Below are 27,895 nucleotides of genomic sequence, written 5' to 3' on the forward strand. Positions count from 1 at the left end.
AGTTTTACTCCAGTGCGTGGGAAATAAACATCCCAGGTTGGGATGCATAAACTAAAACCAGAGGAGGGGATGGTCTGATGCAGAGGGGGGGGGGGGGGGGGGGGTCCCCCATCCCCCCCTGCAAATCGCACACTGGACACACTAATGTTAAAACATCGTTTCATTATTCATGTGTCGTTCCTGGATTGGATTTTCCCTGCATAATGTGAGACTTACTGAGAGTACATATCTTGCCTACGCTCTTCGTAACATTCGGTAACTACTGATTTGTCTTAGTGCGTGTACTTTCTGTGTTTTCGTAGTGATAGTTTAACCTGTACATATCGCTCAAGTTTGAGTGTTACGGGATTTTACGGTGCTACCTCGTCGAAATGTGGCCCCGGTGGTGAACAAAACGAACGACGCAAATGTCACTATAGTGGCTCGGAAAGAAACTACCGGTAGAATTTTGCCCTGGGCTCTTTGTTGGTTGTACTGCAGGATTTTTAAAACATTTTTTGAGTCATCATTCTTCAGACTGTTTTGATACGGCCCGCCACGAACTCTTCTCCTGTGCAAGCCTTTTCATCACAGAGTAGCACTTGCAACCTGCGTTCTCAATTATTTGCTGGATGTATTCCAATCTCTGTCTTCCCCTAGAGTTTTTACCCTCTACAGTTCCCTCTACAACCATGGAAGTTATTCTCTGATGTCTTAACAGATGTTCTATCATCCTGTCCCTTCTCCTTATCAGAGTTTTCCACATATTCCTTTGCTCTCCGATTTTGCGCGGAACCTCCTCATTCCTTACCTTAGCAGTCCACCTAATTTTCAACAACCGTCTGTAGCACCTCATCGTAAATGCTCGGTTCTCTTCTGTTCCGGTTTTCCCACAGTCCTTGTTTCATTACCATACAATGCTGTACATTCTCAGAAATTTATTCCTCAAATTAAGACCTATGTCAGATACTATCAGACTTCTCTCGGACAGGAATGCCATTTTCGCCAATGCTTGTCTGCCTTTTATGTCCTTCCTCCGTCCATCATGGGTTATTTTGCTGCCTACGTAGCAGAATTCCTTAACTTCATCTACCATCTACTCCGTGATCCTCAATTCAGATGTTAAGTTTCTCGATGTTCTCATTTCTGCTACTTCTCATCACTTCGGTCTTTTTTCGATTTACTCTCAGTCCATAGTCTGTAATCATTAGACTGCCCATTCCATTCAATAGATCCTGTGACTCTCCTTCACTTTCACTGATGATTGCAATATCATCAGCGAATCTTATCACTGAAACCCTTTCACCTTGAATCTTAATCGCACTCTTAAACCTTTCTTTTATTTCCGTCATTACTGCTTCGATGTGTAGTTTGAACAGTAGGGGTGAAAGACTACAGCCCTGTCTTATACCCTTTTTAATCCAAGCACTTCGTTCGTGGTCTTCCAGTCTTATTGTTCCTTCTTGGTTCTTATACATATTGTATATTACCCGTCTTTCCCTATAGCGTACCTCTATTTTTCTCAGAATTTCGAACATCTTCTACCATTTGACATGGTCGGATGCTGCTTCCAGGTCGATAAATCGTATTGATATGTCTTGATTTATCTTCAGTCTTGCTTCCATTATCAACCGCGTAGTTAGAAGTGCGTCTTTGATGCGTTTACCTTTCCTAAAGCCAAACTAATCGTCATGTAATAGAACCTCAATTATCTTTTCCATTCTTCTGTATATTATTCTTGTCAGCAACTTGGATGCATGAGCTGTTAAGCTGATTGTGCGATAATTCTTGCTCTTGTCGTCTCTTGCTATCTTCGGAATTGTGTGGATGATGTTTTTCTGAAATTCTGGTGGTATATCATCGGTCTCATACATTCTGCACACTAACTTGAATAGTCGTTTTGTTGCCACTTTCCCCAATGATTTCAGAAATTCAGATGTAATTTTACCTATCCCCTATGTAGTATTTGATCTTAAGTCGTCCAAAGCTCTTTTAAATTCCGATTCTAATACTGGATCCCTTACCTCTTTCCTGTCAGTTCTTGTTTCCACTTCTGTCACGTCATTAGACTTGTTCTCTCCCTCATAGAGGCCTTCAATGTAATTTTTCCACCCAGCCGCCCTCTCCCCTGCATTTAACAGTGGAATGTCCGCCCCTGGTAGCTGAGTGGTCAGCGTGACGGAATGTCATACCTAACGGCCCGGGTTCGATTCCTGGCTGGGTCGGAGATTTTCTCCGCTCAGGGACTGGGTGTTGTGTTGTCCTTCTCATCGTCATTTCATCCCCATCGGCACGCAAGTCGCCGAAGTGGCGTCAACTCGAAAGTCTTGCACCAGGCGGACGGTCTACCCGACGGGAGGCCCTAGCCACACGGCATTTCCAACAGTGGAATTCCCATTACACTCTTAACGTTACCTCCCTTGTTTCTAATTTCACAGAAGGTTGTTTTGACTTTTCTAAATGCTGAGTCAGTCCTTCCTACAATCATTTCTTTTCGATTTCTTCACATTTTTCCTGCGCCATTTCGCCATAGCTTCCCTGTACTTTCTATTAATTCCATTCCTAAGTGACCTGTATTTCTGTATTCCTAAATTTCCCTGAACATTTTTGTATTTGCTTCTTTCATCGATCAGCTGAAGTATTTCTTCTGTTACCCATGGTTTTTTCGCAGTTACCTTACTTGTACCTACGTTTGTCTGTTCAACAACGTATAGTCACGTAAAATTCACCAGACAGTAACGTAATTATCATTTATTTCAGGGCCAATTGTCGTGTATTTGTACCTTGATTATTGTCCGTATGTCGTAACAAACTCGTGGCGACGCCGTGCTCCAAATATCCTGCACCACCGTTGCTGTCTGTACGGAATGTATTCCCGTTGCAGGTGTGCTACTTCACGGTAATTGCCACTTTCACGACCTTACATCAACAGTTCATCTCTTTGTTCTTGGTTTGAATAAAGCACCGTTTCTAACACACGAACAGCGCCCAGTTGCATAATTCACTAGTCACTGTTCCTGTGGAATTATGTCGACCTTCCTGTACATCGCGTGCTGTTAACGCGAATGATCGTAGATGCCATTTTTGTTCTATACATCAGAGCAAATGTGATTCGTACTGCAATTAGGGTTTTACAACCGTCTCCAGTAAAAATGTTCATAGTACACTGCAGCAGGGAGAGTTACATAAGGCCCTATTTCGTGCAGTGCCCTGAATCTCACTACCATTGCATTCTAGGATATCTGGCGTAGTTGTCGTTAACCTACAGTAGAAGCGAGCATTCGAGGAACTTTATTTCATTATAAATGACTCTGCAGAGCACTGTAAGATATTATATTTTGAATGTAGTTAGACTGACAGTAATACATTAGTAGTACAGTAAAAAACTTGCGTAAGGCCTACAATTGCCCGCATCTCGTGGTCGTGCGGTAGCGTTCTCGCTTCCCACGCCCGGGTTCCCGGGTTCGATTCCCGGCGGGGTCAGGGATTTTCTCTGCCTCGTGATGGCTGGGTGTTGTGTGCTGTCCTTAGGTTAGTTAGGTTTAATTAGTTCTAAGTTCTAGGGGACTGATGACCATAGATGTTAAGTCCCATAGTGCTCAGAGCCATTTGAACCATTTGAAGGCCTACAATTGTCTTAGTCGTTCCATAGCAAAATGTGTTTCGGAGGTTTCTAAAAATTCCTAGTCCCATGTAAAATCTTTCAGGGTTTCTGTAGATTCCATCCAGTAGCTCATTAATCAGTCTAATGCCGAAATAAATAAAAATGAAAGACGAGAGCTTACAGCTCATTATCATCGTTATATCATCATATTTACTTACCAGTAGATGGCAGTGAAGTTAACACATACGGTATTGCAACTATAGGAATCGAGTATGGCGCCAGTCCCTATTGAAATACTTTTTAGCTTCTACAGTGAGTTCGCTAAGGATTTAAGCTTTTCTCTTAACTTTTATTGGTCGAAAGTATCTCACAAAGCGATGGGTTGTAGCAAAGAGGACAGACGTCTTTCGTGTATAGAAAGAATGAAATAATACAAGCGCACAATTGAAGAGGTCGACGGAAGAAATGTAGTGAATGTTAGTCTGATCTAGTATGTGTATTGTTTTCTACTCCTCCACGTGCTAGTAACAGATGCACTTATGTTCAGAAAAAAAAAAAACGTAACACCTTGAACGACAAGAGATAGAATATTCGTATTCATAGGACATGTGCATAAGTATGTTCTGTAGGAATGATTAGCATTTCAGTCACCTCCGTTCAGCATTTGTCCTGTTGCCTCGTAGGCACAGGGCCTGCCATGGGCCCTGATAACTTGTTCCATGGGTGATGGCGTCAACGCGTATCAAGTGCGAATGTAGTATAGCCATCCACGCTGCATACACCTGATTCCAAAGTTCGTCTGTGATGGTCGGCATTGGCTCACAGCGCTGCACCCGTCGTTTCACTATACCCCACACATTTTCGATTGGCGACAAGTCTGGTGATCTGACGGGCCAGGGAAAAAGGCTGACGTCCTGTGACACCAAGAAGGGGCGTGTTTGTACAGCAATATGTGGTCGTGAATTGTCTTGCTGAAAAATGGCGTCTGGGGTGTTGTGCAGAAAGGGAATGGCTACGTGTTACAGGATGTCATTAACGTAGGGCACATTGGTCACAGCACCCTGGACACGCACCAACTGTGATTTGTGGATGTACCCAATAGCAGCCCATACCATAAGGCCTCGAGTTGGCGCTGTTGACGCTGAAAAGACGAGTCTATCCTTGGCTCGAGGTGGTGCAGTTTGGACAACATTTGTCATTCCTGCGGTTCCTGTACGAGGTGCATTCAAGTTCTAAGGCCTCCGATTTTTTTTCTAATTAACTACTCACCCGAAATCGATGAAACTGGCGTTACTTCTCGACGTAATCATTTTTCACAACGTTGACGCCATGATTCCATGGCAGCGGCGAAGGCTTCTTTAGGAGTCTGTTTTGACCACTGGAAAATCGCTGAGGCAATAGGAGCACGGCTGGTGAATGTGCGGCCACGGAGAGTGTCTTTCATTGTTGGAAAAAGCCAAAAGTCACTAGTAGCCAGGTCAGATGAGTAGGGAGCATAAGGAATCACTTCAAAGTTGTTATCACGAAGAAACTGTTGCGTAACGTTAGCTCGATGTGCGGGTGCGTTGTCATGGTGAAACAGCCCACGCACAGCCCTTCCCGGACGTTTTAGTTGCAGTGCAGGAAGGAATTTGTTCTTCAAAACATTTTCGTAGGATGCACCTGCTACCGTAGTGCACTTTGGAATGCAATGGGTAAGGATTACACCCTCGCCGTCCCAGAACATGGACACCATCATTTTTTCAGCACTGGCGGTTACCCGAAATTTTTTTGGTGGCGGTGAATCTGTGTGCTTCCATTGAGCTGACTGGCGCTTTGTTTCTGGATTGAAAAATGGCATCCACGTCTCATCCATTGTCACAATCGACGAAAAGAAAGTCCCATTCATGCTGTCGTTGCGCGTCAACACTGCTTGGCAACATGCCACATGGGCAGCCATGTGGTTGTCCGTCAGCATTCGTGGCACCCACCTGGATGACACTTTTCGCATTTTCATGTCGTCATGCAGGATCGTGTGCACAGAACCCACAGAAATGCCGACTCTGGAGGCGATCTGTTCAATAGTCATTCGGCGATCCCCCAAAACAATTCTCTCCACTTTCTCGATCATGTCGTCAGACCGGCTTGTGCGAGCCCGAGGTTGTTTCGGTTTGTTGTCACACGATGTTCTGCCTTCATTAAACTGTCGCACCCACGAACGCACTTTCGACACATCCATAATTCCATCACCTCATGTCTCCTTCAACCGTCAGTGAATTTCAATTGGTTTCACACCACGCAAATTCAGAAAACGAATGATTGCAGGCTGTTCAAGTAAGGAAAACGTCGCCATTTTAAGTATTTAAAACAGTTCTCATTCTCGCCGCTGACGGTAAAATTCCATCTGCCGTACGGTGCTGCCATCTCTGGGACGTATTGACAATGAACACGGCCTCATTTTAAAACAATGCGTATGTTTCTATCTCTTTCCAGTCCGGAGGAAAAAAATCGGAGGTCTTAGAACTTGAATGCACCTCATAAAAGGGAGGAAAATATATTACCACTCTTGTTGATTGGTTCTAGCTGTGTAACCTGAAAAAGAGAAAGACACACTCTGGTGGGGGATTAGTAAAACTTCATCCCTCAGCAGGTCAGGCCAACGTGTGGTTGGCCTGTGATGATGTTGTTGGCCCAGTCCACGGATGAGCCGGTTGTGGGAGTGTCCCGCTTTCTCATAGAACTTCCTGGCGATGTCGCGAAGCCTGTCTCGGAGAGGCAGGATCCCGGTGTCCTCGTGGAGTTGGCGCGTCGAGAAGCGCCTCGGAAGATGCATAGCAGTCTTCAGGGCGCGGTTCTGTATCCGCTGCTGAGTCTCACTGTGAGCATCTGCGGCTTTCCCACAGACTACGGCCATATACTCTAACAGTGGGCGAACCAATGTTAGGTACAGCGTAATGCCGTGTTGCGGTGGCAATGAGGACTGCGGGTTTAGCAGAGGATACAGGGCGCGAAGGCGTCCAATTGCTCTCCCTTTCACATCACGGATGTGATGCTTCCAGGTGAGCCTGTGGTCTAGGGTAACCCCTAGGTATTTCGCCGTCCCACTCCATGGGATAGGTACTCCCAAGTTTTCGACTGGCGTAAGCCCTGGCGGCAGAAGTCTTCGGGTGAAGACAACTGCCTGGCTCTTCATGGCGTTGAATTTCAGCCGCCACTTTGTTGCCCACGAGCCCAAGGCGTCGCACCCGCGTTGGAGGCGGTTTCTCAGCACTTGAGCGTTCATGCTGCGAGTGAACAGGGCTGTATCATCAGCATACTGCGTCAGTTCGACTCCTGCCACTTTCGAGGCGTCGGCAGTGTAGAGGGAGTACAGCGAGGGGCCGAGGACCGACCCCTGCGGCACCCCTGCACGTATCTCCGGTCTGTGGACGTACCGTCGTCAGCCCTCACGCGGAAGTTTCGTTCAGACAGGTACGACCGCAGTAGCGTCATGTGGGTCGTCGGTATCCCTTTTCAGAGTTGGCGCTGTATGTCTTGGGCGAATACTGTGATGACGCTCCCCTGTCTGCGGCTAACCAAAATGTGGCGATCATTTTCAAGCAAACAGAACCTGGATTCGTCGTAAAACACTATCTGAAGCCACTCCTGTCCACACTGACGTCGTTCCACGCACCACTGCCGTCTATCACGTATTTGCACATTCTTCAAAGGTAGGTGGCGAAGTGGACGACGCGCACGTAACCCGTACCGTCATAAACGGCGTCGGACTGTCGCTCCTGATGGTATACGATGTGTTACACTGTTACACTGTTGTGCCAGAACCGAGGAGGACTTAGATCTGTCCTGCAATACCATTAGGATAAGATGTCGATCTTCTCGGGGCAGGTGGGGGGGGGGGGGGGGGGGCTCTGGGCTGTGCGACCTGACGTATCTCGTCGTGTTCTACCCCCTTCTGTGAACCATTCTGCACACTCCCGTTGCACTTCCAAAACACGAGCAGTAATTTTCCGGGTGTATTCATCACATTCTCTCATGCCAATAATGCAACCCGTTTCAAACTTACTGAACGTGCATACGTCTCCGAGGCATCCTGCACGTCTGCTCAAGTCGCACTGATCCATTACCTTCGGTTCATAGCGACAACGAGAGCTGCAGGCACATTTTACCGTTGGGTGGTACTGCGCCGCGATATCGATGTTGACCTTGAACCCGCAGGCCGATTCAAAAATGGTTCAAATGGCTCTGAGCACTATGGGACTCAACTGCTGTGGTCATAAGTCCCCTAGAACTTAGAGCTACTTAAACCTAACTAACCTAAGAACATCACACACATCCATGCCCGAGGCAGGATTCGAACCTGCGACCGTAGCGGTCGTGCGGTTCCAGACTGTAGCGCCTTTAACCGCTCGGCTACTCCGGCCGGCTCCCGCGGGCCGACATGGACCAAATGCTAATAATTTCTGAAGAACATAGTAATGTACGTGTGCTGTGAATATGAACGTCCTATCTCTAGTCGTTCAGGTGTTCTATTTTTTCTGAACATGAGTATGTTAGATATGTACAGCAAGAAATCGCATTCTGTTATACACGTTGTCTTTAACTTTACTGTGTCCAGCGTCTTGTCTTTCAATTTCATTGCACCTGCCGCCCGTTGTGGCGGAGCGGTTCTAAGCGCGTCAGTCCGGAACCGCACTGCTGCTACGGTCGCAGGTTCGAATCCTGCCTCGGGCCAGGATGTGTGTGATGTCCTTAGGTTAGTTAGGTTTAAGTAATTCTAAGTCTAGGGGACTGATGACCTCAGATGTTAAGTACCATAGTGCTCAGAGCTATTCGCCATCATTGCACCTGTAATATGAAGTAATTCAAAAAACGCTGTTGTAGGTTACGATTTTCTACCACCGATCCCAAAAGTTACAGAGTAATATCACAATTTTTCTCTCTACATCGGAGTGTTTAACAATGTGAAACTTCCTGGGTGGTTAAAACTTGAGTGCTGGACAAGGACTCGAACCTGAAATTTTTCACTTTCGGCGGCAAATGCTCTATCGGCTGAGTTACCCAAGCACGACTCAGCACCTGTCCTCGCAGCTTTACTTGTGTCGATACCTCATCTACTACTTTCTAAAGTCCACAGAGGTTCTCCTACGAAAGTTGCAGGACTAGGAAGAAAGTATATTGCGGAGATATGGCTTAGCTACAGCCTGGCGCAGGTTTCCCGAATGAATTTTTCACTCTGCTATGGAGTGTGCGGTGGAATGAAAGTTCCAGGAGGATTGAAACTATGTTCCCCACAGGGAATCTAACGTGGAACCCTTGCCAAGGCAAAAGAAAAGCGTCTTTCAAAAGATTAGACTGCACGCCACGTAACTTGGCGGGTGGCCAGAGACTTCCGCACAGCCAGCTGTTAGTAGTGGTGGGGGAGCCACGTGTTGCAATGTCGCCAGACCGCGCGAGCTGCTTTCCGTTTGGCACTCGCCTTCTGCACTCAGCCCAATGAAATTACGTACCCGTACAAGAAGGATGACAAGCGCAATGATTTACGCCTTTGTTAGGAAGGTCACGTTATAATACTGTGTGACTGTAAAATATGGGGCTGTATAAAAACTGTAACGTAGAAAAACAACAACGCACGCTAATAATATGAACAGTGACAACAATAACAGGCAGATCGGCTTTATTTGTCGTTTCCGTCGATCAGTGCAAGAAAATACAATGATGAATAATTGGAAAAAGTAGCGACGTATTTATCTTTCCCGTTAACACTAAGAAAATCCGCACATCTTGTGATGTCTTATAAAATAAAATTTAAAAAAGAGAAGAAAAGAAACGTAGCAAAAAATGTATATTTATTGTCACGTTCTGGACCAGCAGTGACATCCTTAAACAATTTTTATAATACTCAAAAAATGTTTTGCGATACGTGTGATTACTGGGAAAAACTGTGATGCATTTACGACGATTTATCTCTCTCTTCCGAACCCAAAGATCACGTTTCCTTTGTGATGGCTTAAAAACTATAGTCTCAATTATTTATTTTTTCGGGGGAAATATTTGCACATATGAAATTTATACATGCCATTTTTAGATGACTTATGCAAATGTAAGTTCTCGGGGACAGATGACCATAGATGTTAAGTCCTATAGTGTTCAGAGCCATTTGAACCATATGTAAATGTCTGAGCGATCTAGATGTACAGTATCTTTTCGGATTACAGCTGAAAGAATCTTACTTCAGAAAATAAAAAAAAGTCTGTCACACACTAAAAATCATTATTAAAAACTGCGTTTTCTGTTTCTAGACACCTCACTTACAACAAATAGAATATAACTTTCGTCGATATTGTTTCCATTGTACATAGTTATTACCATAACATAAAATAAGTTTCCACTCGCTGTTTGTTCGGGCTAATCTTGGCGAAAGCAAGATAATCTTTCCAACAAAAATTTTCGAAGAAGATATTAGACTATTTAATCACTGCTATAACTGACGTCTCATGTGGAATGAACGAATGACTAACTTTTCAAAAGTAAAGACAGAATTACGACTAGCACAAATACGAAAGAAATTTTACATGTTTTTACGGATAGCAGTCAAACTTTAAATGGAGTTCACAAGAAAATCGACGAGTGTAACTGTTGAAGGCCGAAGACAAGCTTAAAAAAAAATGGTTTAAATGGCTTTAAGCACTATGGGACTTAACATCTGAGGTCATCAGTCACCTAGACTTAGAACTACGTAAACCTAACTAACCTAAGGACATCACACACATCCATGTCCGAGGCAGGATTCGAACCTGCGACCGTAGCAGCCGCGTGGTTCCGGCCTGAAGCGCGTAGAATCGCTAGGCAACAGCGGCCGGCAGAATTCTGTTATTGTCGTGGAAAATGCAAGTGTGCACTCTGTGCAAGAGAATATGGCTCCTACTTCAAATACCAGAAAGGATGAAATTATTTTATGGTTGTCATCTAATGGAATTCCTCACACTGCGCCGTAAACCAGGGCAGAGCCAATGATCAACAATTTTTCTCAGTGTATCGAAATAAGTTTTCAGAATCTGTTAGCAGCAATCTCAAATTACTCCTTAAAGGAACCTACTGACGTCTACAAAAAAATTCCATATAGTATACATCAACCAGAAATAATGACAAAACAGTATTCGATTGCGGAATTGGTGGTAAACTTCTGCACGCTGTCACATCGTTTGAATATCTGGTGGTAGTTACAGGAGGCGATATGAAATGAAACAAACACACAAAATCAGTAGCGGGGAAGGCAAATGGAAGATTTAGATATCTTGGGAGAATGGTGGGAACGTACTGAGTACCTGCAGCACTCTCTTCGAACTTATTCCTGATACTGTTCAGATGCTTGACAGCCTTGCCAAGAACAGGTCTGTGTGACTGATAAACAGGCAAATATGGTTTTAACTGGCTGCCTTAGTTCCAACAAAAGCGCTGCTATAATTCCCAGGTGCATAACTATAGTTCTTCCAGGGGTTGCTACTTTTACTTCCAGGAATCACCACTGTACAATTAATGTGTGAGTGTACATTTGTGTGTAGATATAGCTACTGTGCAAAGCCAGCTAGCTCTTCATAGAAAAACCACAATGGAAGCTGCAAAGGGCACGTAAATTTCGACGTCTTTGCATCTCAGTCTCTTTCCTACAACTTATTTAGCTACTTTCACAAATCATGTATAATGCGGGGGAGGGGAGGGGGGGACTCGCGTAGGTTTTGAGCGGGTTAATATAGGGATGCCACTGTACTAAGTCACATCGACTTAGGCAAAACAATGTCGAGAGAATAACGTGTTTCGAAAATACACTGAAGGAAAAAAATCGTGGCACCAAATAATAATTAATGTAGAGGAATGAAATTTCGAGAAGTCATTTTTCTAGGTAACTTATTTACGTGACTAACATTGCAAGATCACAGGTTAAAGTAAGCGGCAGATAAGTCATTGCAACAGTGAAATGCTGGTGCATTAGTAACCGGTCTAACAGCCACAATGTTGAATGCAAGCATGCAAACATGCATGCATTGTGTTGTACGATTTGTGGGATGAGTTCCATGCCTGTTGCATTTGGTCGGTCGATACAGGGACGATTAAATGCTGTTTGTGAATGACGCAGGAGTTGCCGTCTGATGAAGTATGGTGTGCGCTCGATTGGAGACACATGGTGATCGAGCAGGCCAAGGCAACATGCCGACACTCTGTAGAACCTATTGGGCTACAGCAGCGCAATAAGGGCAAGCGTTGTCCTGTTGGAAAATACCCCCTGGAACGCTGTTTATGAATGGCAGCACAACAAATCGAATCACCAGAATGGCATACAATTCGCAGTCAGGGTGCGTGGGATAACCACGAGAGTGCTCCTGCTGTTATACGAAATCGCATCCCAGACCATAACTCCTGGCGTCGGTCCAGTGTGTTTAGCACGCACTCAGGATTTTGGAGCATATTCTGTACTCGAACATTATGAATCACCTTGAAGTAAATGACTTATTGATACATAACCAACATGGATTCGGAAAATACCGTTCTTGTGCAACGCACTTTATTCCCATTAAGTAATGAGTGCTGTCGACAACGGATCTCAGATCGATTCCATATTCCTAGATTTCCAGACAGCTTTTGATACCGTTCCTCACAAGTGACTATTAATCAAATTGTGTGCATATGGAGTATCGTCTCAGTTGACTGGACTCGTTATTTCCTCTCAGATAGGTCACAGTTCGTAGTGGTAGACGGTAAATCATCGAGTAGAACAGAAGTGATATCCGGCGTTCCGCAAGGTAGTGTCATAGGCGCTCTGCTGTTCCTGATTTACATAAATGATCTAGGTGATAATCTGAGCAGCCCCCTTATATTGTTTACAGATGACGCTGTAATTAACCTTCTAGTAAAATCATCAGACGATCAATTCCAATTACAAAATGATCCAGAGAGAATTTCTGTATGGTGCGAAAAGTGGCAATTGGCACTAAACAAAGAAAAGTGTGAGGTCATCCACATGGGTACTAAAAGAAATACGATAAATTTTGGGTACACGATAAATCGCACAATTCTAAGGGCTGTCAATTCGACTAAATACCTAGGAATTACAATTACGAGCAACTTAAATTGGAAAGACAATATAGATAATATTGTGGGGAAGGCGAAACAAAGATTGCGCTTTGTTGGCAGAACACTTAGAATATGCGACAAACCTACTAAAGAGACAGCCTACATTACACTTGTTCGTCCTCTGCTGGAATATTGCTGCGCGGATAGGATCCTTACCAGGTAGGATTGACGGAGCACATCTAAAAAGTCCAAAGAAGGGCAGCTCGTTTCGTGTTATCGCGCAATAGGGGTGACGGTGTCACTGATATGATACGCGAGTTGGGGTGGCAGTCACTGAAACAAAGGCGGTTGTCTTTGCGGCGAGATCTACTTACGAAATTTCAATCACCAACTTTCTCTTCCGAAAGCGAAAATATTTTGTTGACACCCGCCTACGTAGGGAGAAATGATCATCATAATACAATAAGAGAAATCAGAGCTCGAACTGAAAGAATTAGGTGTTCCTTTTTCCCACGCGCCATTCGAGAGTGGAATGGTAGAGAAGTAATATGAAGATGGTTCGATGAACCCTCTGCTAGGCACTTAAGTGTGAATTGCAGAGTAACCATGTAGATGTAGAGGTTTGTTGCAGGCTCCCAGCTGGCCTCTTCCTAACCAACACTGGCCTGAGGCAGTACTAGCTTTCATCAGAAAACACAAGAGACCTCCACTCTACCCTCCACTAAGCTCTCGCTGGACACCAGTGAAGTCGCAAATGGCGGTGGTTTGGGGTCATCGGAATGAACGTTATAAGGCTTCTGGCTAGGAGCTGTCCTTGAAGTAACCGATTTGTAACAGTTCGTTGTGTCACTTTGGTGCCAACTGCTGCCACGTGGTCACCCGGAGACCCATATTCTTGCGACCGAATATTCTCGTAACGGCCGCTGCCAGCAATCATGTACAGATGCTACATTCATGTCAAGTCTTTCGGCAGTATCGCAGAAGGAACATCGAGCTTCTCGTAACCCTATCACACGACCTGTTTCAAACTCAGTGAGGTGTTGATAATGGCGTCTTTGTCACCATAAAAACATTCTTGACTAACATTAACTTATCACGTCCAATCTCGAAGGTAATTAACGATCACGACCGTTACAGCGTATATTTAAGGCAAACATGATTTGCAGCCTCATTGTGGCGCTACTAGCGCCACTCTTATGCGACTGGCGCGAAATGCGAATAGACGTCATCTTTCAGATGTAGAAACACGCTTACGAACTTTTGTTTATGTCGCATAAGTCCTTCTTGGTGTTCCAGTTTTTTCTATGTCAGTGTATTAAATCAGATGTAGGGTTGGGAAATTAATTTAAAGGGAAAATTCTGAGAGAATGTCGTGCAGCTGCAAAGGAAACCGGGAATAATACTCTCGTGTGGCCAGTTCACGAATAGGAATACGCAATTTGTATTATCATCCAGTCCAGTTGAAGGAGGTGTATCTGTGCGGAACTCTTACGAGGATACTCGAGGTTCTTTGGCGGGGGGGGGGGGGGGGGGGAGGGTGGTCTTTTCTCGAAACTGTATTTGGCTAGTTTAAAGGACTAATATACTGCCGAAAATTATGGTTTAACCCGTTGTAGGATATGAGCTCTTTAGAGACACAGCACAAGCTCGTATATGATTAGGACGGAGAAGGAAGTGGATGGTGGCCGTTTCAAAGGAACCGTACCGGTATTAGCCTCATTCGAGCTAAGGCTTCCTAAAGCTGTACAGTCGGACGTGGATTTTCCCTTCCTGCTCCTGAGAGAATGAAAAGAGACGACGAGATTGTTACAGATTCTTTGATGGGAGATATAAATCGGACATATGTTTTTCAGTGAATCATGTAGATATTTGCATTAAGAGATTTAGGAAAATTTAAATCTGGATGGTAGATCGAGGTATTTTAACCCTTCTCCTCCCAATGGTGAATCCGTCGAGCCATTTCACTCGTTCTGAGCTATATAGCTATTCCTCTCCCTGCATCACACATCTCGTGATAACACCACACCAGCAAGGAAAGCGAGATAAGGTCGCATATGGAGACATTCGCACAACTTTTTTTCGAATTCTCCGTTCGTGACTGGAAGAGGGCAAGAGTGTAGGAGATGATTTCTGTTATAAATTTTATTAGGATTGTGAAATATGCTAGGTCTACACTGACTGGAATACTCTCTTTCACATTCTGAAGATGGCAGGGGTAAAACACAGCGAGCAAAGGCTATATACAATTTTTACAGAAACTAGACGCCAGTTATAAGAGTCGAGGGGCATGAAAGGGAAGCAGTGGTTGGGAAGGGAGTGAGACAGGGTTGTAGCCTATCCCCGATGTCTTTCAATCTGTATGTTGAGCAAGCAGTAAAGTAAATTAAAATCCATGGAGAAGAAATAAAAACTCTGAGGTTCGCCGATGACATTGTAATTCTGTCAGAGACAGCAAAGGACTTGCAAGAGCAGTTGAACGGAATGGACAGTGTCTTGAAAGGAGGGTATAAGATGAACATCAACAAAAGCAAAACGAGGATAATGGAATGTAGTCGAATTAAGTCGGGTGATGCTGAGGGAATTAGATTAGGAAATGAGACACTTGAAGTAGTAAAGGTGTTTTGCTATTTGGGGAGCAAAATAACTGATGATGGTCGAAGTAGAGAAGATATAAAATGTAGACTGGCAATGACAAGGAAAGCGTTTCTGAAGAAGAGAAATTTGTTAACATCGAGTATAGATTTAAGTGTCAGGAAGTCGTTTCTGAAACTATTTGTATGGAGTGTACCCATGAATGGAAGTGAAACGTGGTCGATAAATAGTTTAGACAAGAAGGGAATAGAAGCCTTCGAAATGTGGTGCTACAGAAGAATGCTGAAGATTACATGGGTAGATCACATAACTAATGAGGAGGTATTGAATAGAATTGGGGAGAAGAGAAATTTGTGGCACAACTTGACTAGAAGAAGGGATCGGTTGGTAGGACATATTCTGAGTCATCAAGGGATCACCAATTTAGTAGAGGATGGCAGCATGGAGGGTAAAAATCGTACAGGGAGACCAAGAGATGAATACACTAAACAGATTAAGAAGGATGTAGGTTGCAGTAGGTACTGAGAGATGAAGAAGCTTGCAAAGCATAGAGTAGCATGGAGAGCTGCATCAAATCAGTCTCTGGGCTGAAGACCACAACAGCAACAACACTGAGGTGACAAAAGTCATGGTATAGCGGTATACACTTATACAGATGGTGATAGTATCCCGTACACAAGAAATAAAAGGGCAGCACATTGGCGAGCTGTCATTTGTACTCATATTCTCCATATGCAAAGCTTTCCGAAGCGATAATGGGCGCAGGAAGGGCGTTAACAGACTTTGAACGCGAAATGGTATTTCGAGCTAGACGCATGGCACATTCTATTTCGGAAATCGTTAGGAAATTCATTATTTCGAGGTCCACAGTGTCAAGAGTGTGTCGAGAAGACCAAATTTCAGGCATAACCTCTCACTGAGAACAACGCATCGGCCGAAGGCCTTCACTTAACGACCGAGACTAGCGACGTCTGTGTAGAATTGTCAGTGCTAAGAGACCTGCAAAACTGCGCGAAAAACCGCAGAAATCAATGTGAGACGCACGACGAATGTATCCATTAGGACAGTGTGTCGAAATTTGGCGTTAATGGGCTATGGCAGCAGACGACCGACGCGAATGCCTTTGGTAACAGCATGACATCGCCTGCAACACCGATATTGGACTTGTGGCCATATCGGTTGGACCCTAGACAACTGGAAAACAGTGGTCTGGTCAGATGAGTCCCGACTGTAGTTCGTAAGAGCTGATGGTAGAGTTCCAATGTGGCGCAGACCCCACCAAGCCAACCCCCTAGTTTGTCAACAATTCACTGTGCAAGCTGGTGGTGGCTCCATAATGGTGTGGGTTATTTTTACATGGAATGGTCTGTGTCCTCTGCTCCAACTGAACCTATCATTGACTGGCCTGTTATTTTAGCTACATGGATGCCATCTGCAATCATTCATTGACTTCATTTTTATGGATGACAATGCGCCATGTCACTGAGCCACAATTGTTAGCGATTGGTTTGAAGAACATTTCCGACAATTCGAGCGAATTATTTGGCCACCGAGGTCGCCCGTCATGAATCCCAGCGAACATTTATGGAACATAATCAAGAGGTCAGTTCGTGCACAAATCCTGTGTCGGCAACACTTTCACTCTTATGGACGGATGCAGAGGCAGCATGGTTCTTTATTTCTGTTGGGAACTTCCAAAGACTTGTTGAGTCCGTGCCACATCCAACTGCTGCGTTACGCTGGGCAAAAGAGGGTCCGACACGATATTAGGAGGCATCCCATGACATCCAACACCTCAGTGTCATACCACCATAATAAACTGCTAGCCATTAACATTGGAACATAAAGAGGGATAATAATTAACGATTTTTTTCTTATTGTGTGTATACAGAATAGTAGTGTAGCGGCGCTGCCTAGCGCAGGCCACGCAGTAATCACGCTAATGGGAGTGACCATCTGGTGCAGTATTTCACCATCGTGGCCCGTCGTCGTACATTGGTACAACAACTCGGTCAGCAATCAGCCGTGTTATCAATCCAGCGCGTTGCTGCGTTGCAGCAGGTGAGCTACTTGGATGCCTGGATATTTGCATGTAAACACACCTGGCCCTGGCACGTATAAATTGCTGAATGCCCAAACGTCAGGAGGCATCGAATCTGTGACAGCTGTGGAGTTTGCTACCGCCACGTGGCCTGGTGCAATCACCATCGTCCATCAACCTATGGGTCCGTCAGCTGTATGGGTCAGCATCAGCTCTGAAGGGCCAAGGGCCGAACTAGCTCCTTCCCACTCAGCAAGCGCAGGCAGCCGGATGCCGGGGCCTGGGTTCGTTCCCTGGATGCCACTGTCCTCACAGCAAGCCGCCGCCGGCCAGCCAGCAACTTTACAAGGCCACCATTGGAAACGTTCATTCAAATGATGTAACATGTGACGTTCTCCATAAAGGAACTAAAAGGAGAAGACTAACATTAATTGAAATTCTGGCCATTAATAAAGACCAATCAGACAATCCTGACCTTGTCCTTAATGACCAAAGACAGTTCCATTACTCACTCTTATTAAAGTAGAAGCCAATTATTATTTCTCTCACCATTAGCTAATAATCTCCCTTTATTCCGTCTGTTCATCACATTCACCAGTTTGTCCATATGACATAGTAGCCTGTGCCATTGTTCACTTGTAGAACATTTCTGTTTCATAAACTCACGTCGTTTTAATATTTGAATATACTGTAATGTAAGATTTATTTGTTCAGTGTCTCTTTAGGCAGTACATCATGCTTGTGTTTTGGGTCGATATAGTCATAAAATGTCACATACCTTTGTACAGCATTATTTGTACAGCTATGAATTCTCGCTGAAGTTGTGTGGACTATCTGTTCAACATTAAGGTGTCTGACGATGGCCTAAGAAGCCGAAAGCCGGATCATAAAGAACTAATAAATATTATTGTGGAACATTAATATGCTCTTTCTCTCTCTTTCCTAGCATTTAATCCCGACTAGCGGGGTCTGCTGGTTAACCGGATGTGGCATGTTAATTTGAAGTGGTGGCCAGATGCCCTTCTTGTCGCCACCCCGTGCCCCCCGGGCAGGAAATTGTGTACCCCAACTGTCTGCGTCTAGTGTAATCCGTGAAATAGTTTGAATGTCTTCAGATGTCTGCGAGCAGTGTAACTCAGGCGGAACGTGGGGATCAGCCCGGTATTCTCCTAGCAGGATGTGGAAAACCGCCTAAAAACCATATCCAGGCTGGCCGGCACACTGGCTCTCGTCGTTAATCCGCCAGGCGGATTCGATCTGGGGCCTGCTCGCCTACCTGAGTCCAGGAAGCAGCGCGTAAACGCTCTCTGCTACCCTGGCGGGTTGGAACATTAATATGCTGTGTTCAAGTTATTAACATAAAGAATATATTTTTAGAATATGGTGGAATCGTAGAATTTCATTAAATAAAAGATACGGCACAGCCACGGACTTAATAAATCTGACATGTATCGGCTGTGCGAACCAGAGGTAGTCAGTCGCCTTGAGTACGTAATGATCCCCATAGCTTAACGTTAGGTCCTAGACCCATATGACGATGACGAACGCAGTCTGGCAACGTTTGTTTTCCTCGGAGCCACCACACATGGATACATCTACCGTAATGCTTTAGGCTCAAATTGGACTCGTATGAAAAAAATACGTGCGGCACTCCCGTCTCCAGTGTTCTCGCTGAAGCAACCCTGTCGGTCAGTCGGTCTCTGATGCCACGTCAAGGGATGCCGCAACTATGGTCGCCCTGCTGCAGTTCTCGGTGCTCCAAACGTTGTCGCACTGTCCGTGTGGATACCTATGTTGCTGCAAACAGCCATCTGAGTGGCTCGAAGAGTTCTCAAGTAACGGAACCCAGTGTGTTGTCCTCGCCGGCAAGTCTTCATCAGGGAGATGGGTATCGTCAGGAGTGCCACAGGGAAGTGTAATAGGACCGCTGTTGTTTTCTGTGTACATAAATGATCTGTTGCATATCTATGTAAACGATTTAGGAGACAATCTGAGCAGCCGTCTTACGTTGTTTACAGATGATACTGTCGTTTACTGTCTAGTAAGTCATAAGTTATAAACAAATTGCGAAACAATTTTTCTTCTTTAGGGCCAGCAGTGTAGTATATGTCTGGTAACAGCATGATTTTTAGAGTAGATACACCAAACAGCTGCTTATAATAAGTAATCTTTAGTTACAGCAGGCTGTTTTGGCATAGTTGCCATTTTCAACTACCTGCAATTGGTATCTGTTGTGTACATAGTTCCGCATAGTCAGCGCGAACACAACTTTCCCACTACAGCGCGCCCTGCTAACAAGGGGACCTCCCCATCGCACCCCTCTCAGATTTAGTTATAAGTTAGCACAGTGGATAGGCCTTGAAAAACTGAACACAGATCAAACGAGAAAACAGGAAGAAGTTGTGTGGAACTATGAAAAAAGAAGCAAAATATACAAACTGAGTAGTCCATGTCCAACATAGGCAACATCAAGCACAGTATGAGCTCGGGAGCGCCGTGGTCACGTGGTTAGCGTCAGCAGCTGCGGAACGAGAGGTCCTTGGTTCAAGTATTCCCTCAAGTGAAAATTTGAATATCTTTATTTTCGCAAAGTTATGATCTGTCCGTTCATTCATTGACGTCTCTGTTCACTGTAATAAGTTTAGTGTCTGTGTTTTGCGACCGCACCGCAAAACCGTGCGATTAGTAGACGAAAGGACGTGCCTCTCCAATGGGAACCGAAAACATTTGATCGCAAGGTCATAGGTCAACCGATTCCTCCACAGGAAAACACGTCTGATATATTCTATACGACACTGGTGACGGCATGTGCTCCACATGACAGGAATATGTTGTCGACCCACCTAACTTGTACACTTGGCGAATGGGTAAAAAGATTCTTCTACCTTTCCCGATTTAGGTTTTCTTGTGGATGTGATAATCACTTCCAAAAAAGTGATGAAAACATAAGTGTTTGTCACATAAACTGCAACAAATGAATGCAACAGTTTCACAGTCGTACAGTTTTCCCTGTGCTCTGTCAAAACATATGTTTTTAACGTTTTCAAATTTTTCCGTGTGCAGACCGTCAAATCCTGCATATGTCCAAGCAAATCTGAACATGTCCTGGAATTTTGGAGAGCGAAGTTGATTATGTGTGAGTGCCTGAACTTTGATAATTGTGTGAAAACAAAAAATTAAACTTTTGACTCGAGGGTAGACTTGAACCAAGCACCTCTCGTTCCGCAAGTGCTCACTCTAACCGTGGGACCACGGCGCTCCTGACCTCATACTTTCCTTGATGTTGCCTATCTTTCTCATGGACTACTCAGTTTTTATATTTTGCTTTTTTTTCATAGTTCCACACAACTTCTTCCTGTTTTCTCGATTGATCTGTGTTCAGTTTTTCAAGGCCTATCCACTGTGCCAACTTATAACTAAATCTGAGGGGGGTGCGATGGGGAGCTTCCCTTGTAAGCACAACAGCGCAGGCGCAGCGTTCGTCCATCTCCGCACTACGAGATGGCGCTGCCATAGAGACAGACCAAATTCTGCTTCCGCCGATCCGCGTATTAATATGTAACGCAGCCAATGAGATTGCTGCTAACGTAGGACCTTTTCTCCTCGCGGATCACACTCGCTCAGTGATACATGAACGCGCGAGGTATTATAACGAGTGTACAGACCTCCGATTAGTCAGTCTGCATTTGTCTGCACTAGGCTGTACGAGTTCTACATTTCTCTGTACCAGTCTATAGTAAAGTTTCAGTCTGCGCCTAATAAGGTTACCATACTCCTGTACATAGCCATGAAGATAAATGCATAGACACTTTTGTCAAGTATCAGAGATATATGTGAGAATAAGATTAACGAACCAATACCAAAGGAACTTCAGATTGTCAATTGTAAATAGCATCCAGAACCAAGTTAAGTAATTTTTATGCTTGTTATTATTTTAATAAATGTGTCTGAAAATTAATCAAGTACTGTTTAATGTTGGTTACCGTCAATCAGCTACTCTAAGCGTGCAAGTGGCATTTCTATTGTCTGACCTAACGGCAGAAGATAAACACACCACGATAAGACCACGAGACAGATTAGATTAGATTAGATTTACTTTCATTCCAATTGATCCGTAGTGAGGAGGTCCTCCAGGATGTGGAACATGTCAGAAAAACAACAATACATGACAAATATTTAAACTAAAACAAATAAGCTAATGTACCATTCCACAGGTCCCAAGTGGAATGATCGTCATTTTTTAATGAACACTAAGAGTCATTTTACAAATACTATTGCACTGAATTTAAAATAAAAAAGTTTTTTATTTATTTATAAGGTAAGAAACATGTAATACAACTACTGTAATACTTATTTACAATGAACACATTACTGCACTGAAATGGTGCAGAAGTTAGATTATACTTACACACACACACACACACACACACACACACACACACACACACACACACACAAATTTTCAGTGAACACATTACTGCACTGATATTGTGCAGAAGATATGTTGTACTTATATACAAATCAGTTGGTTTTCCTCAGAAATTCATCAATGGAGTAGAAGGAGTTGGCCACCAATAAATCCTTTAGGCTTCTCTTAAACTGAATTTCATTGGTTGTTAAGCTTTTTATGGCTGCTGGCAAGTTATTGAAAATGTGTGTTCCTGAATAATGCACACCTTTTTGTACAAGACTAAGTGACTTTAAATCCTTGTGAAGATTATTCTTATTTCTAGTATTGATTCCATGAATTGAGCTATTGGTTTGAAAAAGTTATATATTTTTAATGACAAATTTCATTAAGGAATAAATATATTGGGAAGCTGTAGTTAGTATCCCTAGTTCCCTAAACAGGCTTCTGCAGGATGTTCTTGAGTTCACACCACATATAATTCTTACTGCACGTTTTTGTGCCCGGAAAACTTTAGCTTGGCTTGATGAATTACCCCAGAAAATAATCCCATATGACATTATGGAATGAAAGTAAGCATAGTATGCCAGCTTTTTCATTTTTATATCCCCTATGTCTGACAAAATTCGCATTGCAAACAGAGATTTGTTAAGACGCTTCAGCAGTTCTGTGGTGTGCTCCTCCCAGTTGAATTTATTATCAAGCTGTAATCCCAAGAATTTAACACCGTCCACTTCTTCTATCTTCTTGTCATCATATGTTAGACATATACTCTTGGGACACCCCTTACAAGTTCTGAACTGCATGTAGTGTGTTTTTTCAAAGTTTAGTGACAAAGAATTGGCTAGGAACCAGTGATTAATGTCTACAAATATTTTATTGGCTGATCTTTCTAAGACTACACTTGATTTGCTATTTATTGCAATGTTTGTATCATCAGCAAACAAAACAAACTTGGCATCTGGTAATGTTACTGATGAAAGGTCATTGATATACACAAGAAAAAGTAAGGGCCCCAAAATGGAACCTTGTGGGACCCCACATGTAATTAGTTCCCAGTTGGATGATGCCTGATAGCTTGATACATGTCTCTTTCCTAATAACACCCTTTGTTTCCTGCCAGAGATATAAGATTTGAACCATTTTGCAGCATTTCCTGTTACACTATAATATTCTAGTTTACTTAAAAGGATATTGTGATTTACACAGTCAAATGCCTTTGACAGATCACAAAATATACCAGTTGCCTGCAATTTTTTGTCTAATGAATTAAGTACATTTTCACTGTAAGTGTAGATAGCCTTCTCAATATCAGAACCTTTTAGAAATCCAAACTGTGACTTTGACAGTATGTTATTTGAGATAAGATGGTTATAAAGACGACTGTACATTACTTTTTCGAAAATTTTTGAGAATGCTGGCAACAGTGAAATTGGACGGAAATTTGATGCTATTTCTTTATCTCCCTTCTTAAACAGTGGCTTAACTTCAGCATATTTCAGCCATTCGGGAAATATTCCACTGATCAACGACTGGTTACACAGATAGCTTAATATGTTACTTAGCTCAGAATCACATTCTTTAATTAACTTTGTTGATATTTCATCATACCCACTAGATGTTTTTGATTTTAAAGATTTTATGATGGACATTATTTCTGTTGGGGTAGTGAGGGTCAAATTCATATTATGGAAGTTACTTGAAATGTCTGGTCTAAGGTAATCCATAGCAGCATCTACCGAACCTGACAACCCCATCTTTTCAGTAACAGTTATAAAATGTTTGTTAAAAAGTTCTGCAACACTATACACATCTGTCACCAATGCATCATTTACTCTTAATGCTATTTGTTCCTCTTCATGTCTGGTTCTACCGGTCTCCTCCTTCACTATATCCCATATTGTCTTTATTTTGTTATCTGATATGACTATCTTTTCCTTGTAATATATTTGCTTTGACATCTGTATTACAGTCTTTAATATTTTGCAGTATTTCTTATAATGTGCTATAGCATCAACATTGGAAATGTTTCGGATTGACAGATACAGTTTTCTTTTTGTTTTACAAGATACCCCTATTCCTCGAGTAATCCATGGCTTCTTTGTAGACTTTGCTCTAACCTTGGTAACATATCGCTGACACTCGCCTACTTCGTTAGAGCGACAAGTCAAATAATCTGATGGTGTGTGTACCGAAGGTCTTACAGTACGCACACCACAGCATCCATACCTATTCTCCCACAAATTGTAATTACAAGTACTTGAAAATGGCGATTAAGCTGAAATAATCTGTCGTAAATAAAGATTACTACTATAAGCAGCTATTTGGTGTATTTATTCTGACAAATTGCGAAACGATTTACATAAGATACCTCAATGACTAGGAATAGAAAATCTCGTGGGGAAGGCGAACCAAAGACTGCATTTTATCGGCAGAACACTTAAAAGATGCAACAGAGCTACTAAAGCGACTGCGTACACTACACTTGTCCATCCTCTCTTGGAGTACTGCTGTGTGGCTCTGAGCACTATGGGACTTAACTGCTGAGATCATCAGTCCCCTAGAACTTAGAACTACTTAAACCTAACTAACCTACGGACAACACACACATCCATGCCCGAGGCAAGATTGGAACCTACGACCGCAGCGGTCCCGCGGTTCCAGACTGTAGCGCCTAGAACCGGCTGCCAACCCCGGGCGGCTGTGATTTGCAGAATATCCACGTAGATGTAGATGCTCTACATGGTAGAGTACTTGCTCGCGAAAGGCAAAGGTCCCGAGTTCGAGTCTCGGTCCGGCACACAGTTTTAATCTGCCAGGAAGTTTCTCACGTACTGTTCGGAAGTCACCGTGCCATCGAGGAATATCACACCGATTATTCCGTTACTGGACATTGCACACCACACCGTCACCCGTTGAGGGTGAAAAGACTTCTTGATCGCGAAATACGGATTCTCAGTCCCTCAAATGCGCCAATTTTTCTTATTCACGTCAAAATCCTGTTCGTCAATTCCGTGAACAAAACTGTTGGTGAAACACAGCCGCTGTTACATGGCCCTGGAGCTTAATGGCAGATGGGTTCGAATTTTGTATGGGAAGAGATGTAGATCTTCAACGACAAAAGAAAGTTCAAATGGGTGTGAAATCTTATGGGACTTAACTGCTAAGGTCATCAGTCCCTAAGCTTACACATTACTTAACCTAAATTATCCTAAGGACACACACAAACCCGTGCCCGAGGGAGGACTCGAACCTCCGCCGGGACCAGCCGCAGAGTTCACTTCAACGACAATTCGTCGCAGTGTCTCCCAGTTGATTCCCACCTGTTGTCCAGCTCGTCTGATCGATTTCCTGGGGCTGGTTTGAAACACAGCACGGGTCTTCTCGATATTTTTAGACGTTTTCATCCTTTTTGGAGGGCCGACATTGCCAACACTGTCATCACGACCACTACCCGTTCTCTCAAACATGCGAATCAAACTCTTGAATGTTAGCACACTTGGACCGGTTGTCTTCAGCTTGAACTCGGTCGCAAACTTCCTTTGAGCCGGAGTTGGGTTGGTATTGCTCGCGTAGTAGGCCTTCATAAGCGCTATACGCTCAGGTACGCTGTATCCTCGTGACATTTTCATGTACAAATGGCCGACAACAAGGTGCGCACGCATGCGCATACTAATTCCCATCATGCACCGCGGCCAACCGTGCAGCTTCAGCGTCCTAGCGCAAAACCGTTCAGAAGTTACGACGATTTTATTTCATATAGTGTCGTCATCTATGTAGCTTCGGGGTTTTTTAAACGTTAGTAAGAATCACCCTGTATACTGTCTTTCATGTGGACAAGGATTGCACATAAATTGACTATTCTTTCTTAAAGAGTTTTACTAAAGTAAAATAATCTTTTACGTGTGCTGTAGTTCACGATGGAAGTTGAAAAGGATGGAAAACTTCCGTTTTTAGATGTATTGGTCTAAAGGAGGGATGATGGGACAATAGGACACAGTGTTTATCGTAATTCCACGCATACAGACGGATATCTTCATACATCAAGTTGTCATCCATCGGCCTCCTCCAGAAGTCAACCTATGGTAATATCATCTTACTGCGGCATACATCAAAGAGAGTGTTGTTGTTACCGGCGTTGTTGATGAGCAGGTGTATTTTAGGGTGCTGCTCCAGGAGCCGTCGTGCGCAGGCGCGAACTGAAGTGAGAGATGCGAGGTCCAGCCTCTGGACGTGCACCTGCCCCGCCCCCTCACAGCTCTGCAACCGCTTCCGAAGGTCCTCCGCCGCTGTTTCCGCCTTCTGCTCGTCTCGGCACGCTAGCACCACGGTCGCTCCTGCAAACACAAATCATATCATTGTTTCTCTCGAGGTGTATACAATCTTTGTGGGCCACCATCTGCAGCTTTGGAACCCGTAACCGGGTAATAATAATAATAAAAAAAGTTATCTGTGTTCCCGACGATAGAAATACACTGAATGTACTAGACACCACTGTTTTTAAACCGCTGTTTGACTACATTTCCCGTGTACATTCTAGATTTAGGCTGTGGCTCCGTTTGGAGATAAGTCGACGATGCGTTTATGGTATGGCCACATGAGAGGGAGGCTCTGGATCATTTCCTAGATAATTTTAATTGTCAGAATCCCAATATTAAGTTCACGATGGAAGTTGAAAAAATGGAAGACTTCCGTTTTCAGATGCCTTGGTCTGCAGGAGGAATGGTGGGGCATTGGGACACAGTGTTTGTCGTAAGCCCACGCATGCTGATTGATATCTTCACGCATCAAGTTGTAATCCATCGTATCAACGCAATGGGGTCCTACGTATATTGGTAAAAAGAGCTTGCGCCATCTCAGATTCAGATAGTTTGACACAAGAACTGGATCATTTAAAAGCTGTGTTCAAGCAGACTGATTATACCGACAATCAGATCGGTCGTGCTCTACAGATTGGATCTTCGCGGGAACCAACAGACCATACAAGCAAATCGGTGGTATTCCTACATTTCGCGTAGCTTAATGACTGGAAGTTAACTCTCAATATTAGTAAGTGTAAACTGCTGGGTACAACAAAGCGAAAATCCCAATTAATGCACGAGTGCAAAATAAATGCCCAGTCTTTGGAAGCAGTAACATCAGTCAAGTATCTGGGTGTGACTATTCGAAATGATCTCAAATGCAACGATCTGATTACACAAGTAAATGGTAAGGCGAACTCTAAATTGCGGTTCATTTGTAGAATCCTGAAGAGATGCAGTCCTTCATCAGAAAAAATTGCTTACAATACTTTAGTTCGTCCAGCCTTAGAGAATTGTTCGTCTGTATGAGACCCTTACCTAGCCGGCCGAAGTGGCCGTGCGGTTAAAGGCGCTGCAGTCTGGAACCGCAAGTTCGCTACGGTCGCAGGATCGAATCCTGCCTCGGGCATGGGTGTTTGTGATGTCCTTAGGTTACTTAGGTTTAACTAGTTCTAAGTTCTAGGGGACTAATGACCTCAGCAGTTGAGTCCCATAGTGCTCAGAGCCATTTCAACCATTTTTGAGACCCTTACCAGTTGGGTCTGATCCAAGAGATTGAGAAGATCCAAAGAAGAGCGGCAAGATTAGTAACTGGTACATTTAGCCATCGCGAGAGCGCTACAAATCTCATAGAAAGTTTGAAGTGGTTCACACTTGCAGATAGACGACGCACTAAACGGAAGGGGCTGCTCGCTAAATTCCAAAATCCGATCTTCGCCGAGAACGTAGAGCATATATTATCACCACCAACTTTCATATCGCGAAATAATCACCATCCAAGATAAGGGAAATTAGAGCTGGTACTGAGGCGTTCAGACAGTCGTTTTTCCCTCGCGCGATCCGCGAGTGGAACAGAGAGGGGTGGGGGGTAGGGGGAAATATGACTGGCTCGAATAGTGCCCTCCGCCACACACCGCTTGGTGGCTAGCGAAATATATATGCAGATGTAGATATATAGATGTAGAAGAATCTTTTCAAAAATAGGAAGAACTTTAACGAGATTTGATATTAAAAGCGTATTCCGTCCGCCAGCTAAGTCTAGAGCTTTGTTGGGCTCGCCGGCCAGTGTGGCCGAGCGGTTCTAGGCGCTTCAGTCTGGAGCCGCGCGACCGCTACGGTTGCAGGTTCGAATCCTGTCTCGGGCATGGATGTGTGTGATGTCCTTAGGTAGAGGTCGTTAGGAACCCTAGATATACTCGTAT

At 43.9% G+C, this 27,895-nt stretch overlaps 1 protein-coding gene across 2 annotated transcripts in view; it reads right to left on the reverse strand.

The window, feature by feature from the left end:
* The window catches only part of LOC124556078 (retinol dehydrogenase 13-like), a 205,148-nt gene that overhangs the window by 87,697 nt on the left and 89,556 nt on the right, over positions 1-27,895 (reverse strand). For both annotated transcript variants that reach the window (XM_047130104.1, XM_047130105.1), the window contains exon 3: positions 25,806-26,009. In XM_047130104.1, the coding sequence (XP_046986060.1) occupies positions 25,806-26,009 (204 nt within the window). The remainder of the gene's footprint in view (positions 1-25,805; positions 26,010-27,895) is intronic.

This window comes from Schistocerca americana, chromosome X, assembly GCF_021461395.2.
Source record: "Schistocerca americana isolate TAMUIC-IGC-003095 chromosome X, iqSchAmer2.1, whole genome shotgun sequence".
NCBI classification, from domain to species: domain Eukaryota; kingdom Metazoa; phylum Arthropoda; class Insecta; order Orthoptera; family Acrididae; genus Schistocerca; species Schistocerca americana.